Raw genomic sequence first — 6,769 nt, forward strand, 5'->3', positions numbered from 1 at the left:
TGTTCTCCCTCTACACACTGTCTTTGGGAGATCTCATTTGCTCATTTGGCAATAAATATCATCTGTATGCTGATGATATCCAAATTAATTTTTTGATCCCTTCTAAAATCCCTTCTAAAATCTTGAACTGCCTTGGATGAACCAATGCCACCTCAAACTGAACCTAACAAAACCTGAAGTAATGCTCTTTCCGCCTAAGCCTAGTCCTACCCCCCCCCCCTTACTATCTCTATTGGAGGCACACTTATCAACCCTGTCGACTTGGCATGTTGTTTGTGGGAGATCTTTAACTCCTCTTTTTCCTTCTCTGACCACATTAACACCACTGTCAAAACCTGTCACTTTGTCTTTCGTAATATTGCCAAAATCCGTCCCTTTTTTTTTACTGCAACAGCTAGGCTGCTCATGCAGGCTCTCATCATATCCTACTACTAACTGGCCTCCCTAACTCCCATCTCTACCCCCTACAGTATGTATTAAATTGTGTTGCTAGAATTCTCCTCCTCTCATCCAGGAAAGTTCAGGCCCTTCCCCTGCTAAAGTCCTTATCGTGGCCCATTAAACAAAACATAACTTACAGACTCCTTCTCTTAACCTTTAAAGCCCTCCATTCCTCTGCACCTCGCTACATCTCTTCTCTTGTATCTCCATACGTTTCTGGCCTACTCCTCCGTTCCTCACAGAGCAACCACTTGGTTTCACCCCCACTAGGTTTCCCACCTTATTCCTTTCTGCCTTGCTGCCCCTTACATTTGGAATGCTCTACATGATTTCCTCCGGAGAGAATCCTCCCTCAGTCTTTTTAAAACTAAACTTAAAGACTTCCTCTTGGAGCACTCGCCCAGCACCTGATCTGGGAACTGGCACTTATATTGTAGTGTCACCCACTGTGACCTACAGCACTTATATTTGCCTATTTGTGTCTGTGAGTTACTCTCCCATTCATATTGTAAGCTCTACGGGGCAGGGACCTCCATCCTCTTGTCCCTTTGATTCTTAACTTATTGCAACTGTACCTTGTATTTATTGTTATACCTTGTATTTATCTATTATTATTTTAATAACTCCCTGTTGTATTAATCTATTCTACTGTACAGCACTGCATACATAAGTAGCACTTTATAAATAAAGGTATTCATACAAACATACAAATGACAGCTAAGGTCTGAGTCTTGTGGTAGAGTGACCCAACAAATGAGAGATAATGTGAGTTTTCCCTTTAAGTTCTCCATAGCGGGAGATGTAAGCTTTAAAGAATAAGTAAACCTTTTTTTCTATCAGTAAAATTACTCTAAACAGCCTCCAGAATTACCTACCTTTGTCCCAGCATTCTCTCTGACCTGGTTCCTCAGTCAGAAGGTGATCATTTTTCTTTGCTTCCTTGTGCAGAGTGAAGCCACACCCCCACTTCCTGTTCAATTCTCTCTTCAATTCGACTACCTGTAGTCGACCTGGAGAGCCTGCTGCGCATGCCTGGAGGCAGCAGGAGCCAGTCTGTGCTTTAGCAGGGTTTTTTTTTTTATGAGAGACCTGAACAGGAAGTGGGGGTGTGGCTTCACTCTGCAAAGAAAGGAAGCAAAGAAAAACGATCACCTTCTGACTGAGGAACCAGGTCAGAGAGAATGCTGGGACAAAGATAGGTAATTCTGGAGGCTGTTTGGAGTAATTTTACTGATAGAAAAAAAAGGTTTACTTATTCTTTAAGGGAGATAAACAGAGAATGTTTTCTTTGTTTACAGGATTTTGCTGTCTGGCCCTGGAAGCTATAGTGTTCTGGAAGGAACAAGCGGATCAGTAGTCCAACTCACCTATTGGAGCTTACTTTCCACAGGAAAGCTGTCCTTCAGAAGGATTTATTTTTATGATTTGTTTTGCATGCTGGAATGGGCACCTCTGTGTAAATAAACTGCCTCAAAGCTAAGAAAGTGTCTGTTGTGGATCCCGCTAGTTTACAGTCTATAATCTGCTTAGTATCAGGTGGACAATAATTATTTAATATCAGTGATGGGCGGCTTCCAAGGCTTAGGGGTCCTCACATGATGTGGCAACTTACTTTTTAAATAGTCTCACGTTATACTTCTACCAGTCCAACCTCTGTTACAGGCACAGTTTGCTCTGCGTCCTCTCCTAAAAGACAGAACTCTGTCACGGGTCAAGTTTCCATCATCCCCATCCTAGAACATTCTACAACTGGCTTCCTTCATTGGCTGTCAGCTCCCTGTGCAGTCTCACATGTACTTTAAGTCCTCCTCACTGTTACATCCGGTATCAGCCCTCCTGTCTTTGCACTTTCCACTTTATCTATGCATTCTCCTCTGTCCGGTGTTAGCCCTCTTCTATTCCTCCACATCTGTCAGGTGTCATTTTTATTTCTCTCTCTTATATATGACCTTCTCCATCTCTTCTTCTTTATCCAGCCTATTCCTGTGTCCTGCCCTCCTCCCCAGATAGTTTTACACTAGAAGCTGGAAAGAGGAAGCATAAGAAAGCAAGTTTTTCAAAGATCAAACAAAATAAAGATGAATGGAAAAGTGTTAAGAATAGGTTGATCCAATACATAGTTACTTTACAATTAAACTTTACATTTAAGTGGTCTCAATGTTTCTCAATGTTTGGTGCACCCCTTCCTAATTCTAATAGAAAAAGCAGATTATGCTTAGCTTAACCAATGTAGATGTTTACCTGGCTACCTATTCCATACAGTATATAATAAAACATTATCAGCAGTGTGTACTTTATTCATTTATGTAACCTCATCATTGTTCTCCATTGATTTGCCTGACTGTTTAAAAATAATATTCTAGTCATTCTTTGTCCTTTCCCTGTCATGGATTAATTGCATATACTTTTATTACTGTCTTGGTTTCTCAAATGATATGTAAACTTTTCTAAATCATAGTTTTCTACCACTCCTTGTTTAATTCCAGTTGTAATTCAGTTAACTTTAGTGATGAGCAAATTTTTTGCGAGGCATGAATTCCGAGCGAAATTCCGCATTTCGCCATCCGCAAATTTTTTCGGGGAAACAGGCGAAAAATTTTGCTGCAGAGACTCTTGTGTTGATTTACTAACACGAGCAAATCACAAACTTACACAAAACTGCATCTATTGACACCAACAAAATGCAATAGCAGCTTGCACACAATTTATGTGGATGCCCCTTTGTTACTCCTGCAATTAAGCTAGACTTCTATAAAAAAAGGCTTTGGTGCTGAACCACCAGCTAAAATTGGACCATGTATGGCCAGCTTTCCCATTCATGCTAAATATATTGTATGGCAGTATTGCATTCATAGTCTAAAATGATTAAGTATATTATTGTCTTACTACTTTTTCACATGCCTATTAGTATTAGCAAATCTATTGCAAGTCCATCATCCATGCATTTTGTGTTCTTCCTCATAAGGTTTTTTGTAACCTAATGTACAGGTAATGAAAGATTATTCTTTTTGAAGTACTGTGTGGGGAAGAATCAACAAGAATTGTACACACAACAAGAATATTTTCAGTCTATTCTGAATGTACAGTACAAGACTTTTGAGCGGAGAAGCTGGGCTGAAAGAACTGGAACTGTTGTTTAGTAATGTCATACATTATAGTCAGCGCTTAAATGATGTTAATTGTGTCACACAAGTCACAGAAACTTTTGTATGATGTATAATAAATAATGTACCCTCTTTAATAAAACATGAGGATATAAAGCTCACCTCAAATTTCCCTAACTTGTATAAGCCATTGGCCCAAAACCATACACCTTGTTATTATCAATGACATTTAATATCCTTTTTTTTGTATAACAGGGGGTGCATTATCTCTATTTACTGCATTTGAACTGTATTTGGTTCAACATAAATGAAACAGCAAATCTGCATAAAAAACTGCAAAAGCTCTTCATTTTAATTCATTTCATTCATATATTTTACACATACACATACACATATATTAATTTTACACATGAAAATATAGGGGCCATTTATAAAAACAAAAGCAGTGTACAAAGTACAATTTGGGATGCAAATTATCATGTTTTTACCCACAATGCAGTGTTTTCCCCCTATAACTCAAGCACAACTGTGGCCCCGACCAAGTTGTATCTGCTGCAATTACGCACAAGTCAAAATGGATGCAGTTTTGCTCACATTTCAACATAAATTGGGTTGCGTCTGGCATTTACAGAGTAGGGTTATGTGTCACTTCTGCATTGCACTTTCAAAACAACTTTTTTGGTTATACCAATCAATAGAAAAGGCAATATATGTGCACTGGTAACCATGTGGAGGCGCATAAGTATGTTTGGACACCGGCACAATGAATGATATCAATATGCACAATTCATTAGGTCAAGTTTGGAGCACCTTGTGATTGTGTTGATAAATGATACCTTATTACTTAGATGCATTTTCTTTACTGCTACTCTTTTATTACAATAACCAATTTCTCACTGGTAGAAATCTGGTAAAGATTGGCACAGCAACTTTTTTTTTTTTTTTGTCTTTTACATTTATAAAAAAATCATCATTCTTCAGGATTTGAGAACAAGAATATTTACACCACCAATAATATTGGCAGAAGCAGACAAAGTATTCAGTGAAACTATCGGTGATTCAGTTGATATTCTATTCTGTTTTAGATGAACCCCATTTGCAGCTTAATCTATCTTCAGATCTGCAAATATATCTAAATCCATAAGAGAAGTAATTATCGGGATTTCCATTGTTACAAATGAAAGAGATTTATTGTTGCATTTTTACATTCTTTAAAAAAATCTTAATTCTGTGAGGTTCCCAATTTCAAAAGACAAAACAAGGACAGTAAGTAATTCAACTGAGTGGTTCATCATTAACCTTTAGTATGTTATAGAATGGCCAGTTCTTAGCAACTTTTCAACTGGTCTTTAATTTTATCTTATCTATTTCAGTTTTTGAATTATTTGTCTATTTCCAGCTTTCAAATGGGTGTCAATGACCCCAGGAGCCAAAATCTATTGCTCAGTGAGGCTACAATTGTATTGTTATTGCTACTTTTTATTTCTTATCTTTCTATTCTTTATTTCTATTCTATTTCCTAAAAAAACACTCCAGCCTCTCATTCACACCATTTGGTCCCTAGCAACCAGAGAGCTGCTGAGCTGCTGAATAAAATGCTACAATAAATAAAAAACCACTAAAAATAAAAAATGAAGACCAATTGCAAATTGTCTCAAAATATCAGTGTTTATGTCATACTAAAAGTTTATTTAAAGGTAAACAAACCCTTTCATTATTGTCGGATAGATTGCAAGGATACCAGTTTCTTTATTGCCAGTTTTACCTCCTTATTCCTTAAGCAGTATATGATTGGATTAAGAATAGGTATTAAAACAGTGTAAAATACTGCTACTGATCGATTAAGGCTAAGAGTGAAGCCACCCTTTGGTCTGACATATATGAAGGTTACAGTACCATAGTACACAAGGACAACAGTTAGATGGGAACCACAGGTGGAAAATACTTTTCTTCTTCCAATTTTAGTAGGAATTTTCAGTACTGTGATAATAATGTAAATATAGGACATCAAGGTTACAGTAAAAGAGGTCATTATGACTAGACCAGCACAAATAAAATCCAGGAATTCATTAAAAGAAGCATCTCTGCATGAAGTTTGTAAAAGAGGGGGTGCATCACAAAAGAAATGGTTTATTGTGTTGGTTCTACAAAACTGAAGCTGAGATATTAAAAAAACTGGAGGGAATGTTGTAATAAACCCCCCAAACCATGAGCATATTGTAATTTTCTGGCAGGTTGTATGGTTCATTAAAGCTGAATAACGTAATGGGTGACACACAGCCAAATAGCGATCAAAGGCCATGACACCCAACAGGAAACACTCGGTGGAACTAAGGAAAAAGAAAAAAAATAGCTGGGTGATACAGCTGGAAACTGAAATAACCCTCCCCTGGGAAGAAATGGTAGCTAGAATTTTTGGAACAGTCACAGATACATAACATATTTCTAGTAAAGAAAAGTTCCGAAGAAAAAAATACATTGGAGTTTGCAGATGTCTTTCTGTTAGAGTAACAATTATAACCAGAGTGTTAGTAAAAAGGGTCAACATATAAGTAAACAAAAGTAGCACAAACAAAAACTCCTGGACGATTGGAACATCAGGGAATCCCCAAAGTATGAATTCTTTCGCCAATGTTGAATTTCCTAATGACATACTGCCAAGCCCTGTATAAAAAGAAAGTGCAGTAGAGAGATGGTTTTGTCATACAGTATTTAATTACGCCAATTCAGAAAATACCTTCTTGTTTATTTGTTTGTTTATGTATCTCTGTATGAGTGCATAAATGTCACAGATCTCCCTGTGTACCGCTGCCCTAAAGCCTAAGGGTCTTCATTCTTTAGAAGATTCAGAATGGAATTAGTTAGGAGCTGGGCTTTTCAACATCAGGGGTAACTCTTTATTACTGTATATGCTATAAATTTTGCTTTTGAATACATAAAATTTTATAATTAGTGATGAGCAAATCTGTCCCGTGTTGCTTTGCCAAAAAATTCACAAAAATGTGAAAAAATCCACAAATGGGGAAAAATTACCAAAACACGTAAATGACAAGTGTAAAATAATTATAATAATAATTATAATAATAATAATATAATAATAATAAATACAATAAAATATAGCAGGTTTCGTGAAAAAAACCCACCAATGGTGACTTGGGAATATTCATATAATATATATTCATATAATATAATATCAATTCATTATTCATATAATAATATATCAG

At 36.7% G+C, this 6,769-nt stretch overlaps 1 protein-coding gene across 1 annotated transcript; it reads right to left on the reverse strand.

Annotated features, from left to right (window-relative positions):
- Positions 1-5,214: 5,214 nt before the first annotated feature.
- On the reverse strand, positions 5,215-6,500 carry LOC100498247 (olfactory receptor 6C75). Its single transcript, XM_002932096.2, has one exon. The coding sequence runs from the start codon at positions 6,196-6,198 to the stop codon at positions 5,260-5,262; it is 939 nt and encodes a 312-aa protein (XP_002932142.1). The 5' UTR covers positions 6,199-6,500; the 3' UTR covers positions 5,215-5,259.
- Between the last annotated feature and the right edge of the window lie 269 nt (positions 6,501-6,769).

The sequence above is a fragment of the Xenopus tropicalis genome, chromosome 1 (genome assembly GCF_000004195.4).
Source record: "Xenopus tropicalis strain Nigerian chromosome 1, UCB_Xtro_10.0, whole genome shotgun sequence".
NCBI lineage: Eukaryota > Metazoa > Chordata > Amphibia > Anura > Pipidae > Xenopus > Xenopus tropicalis.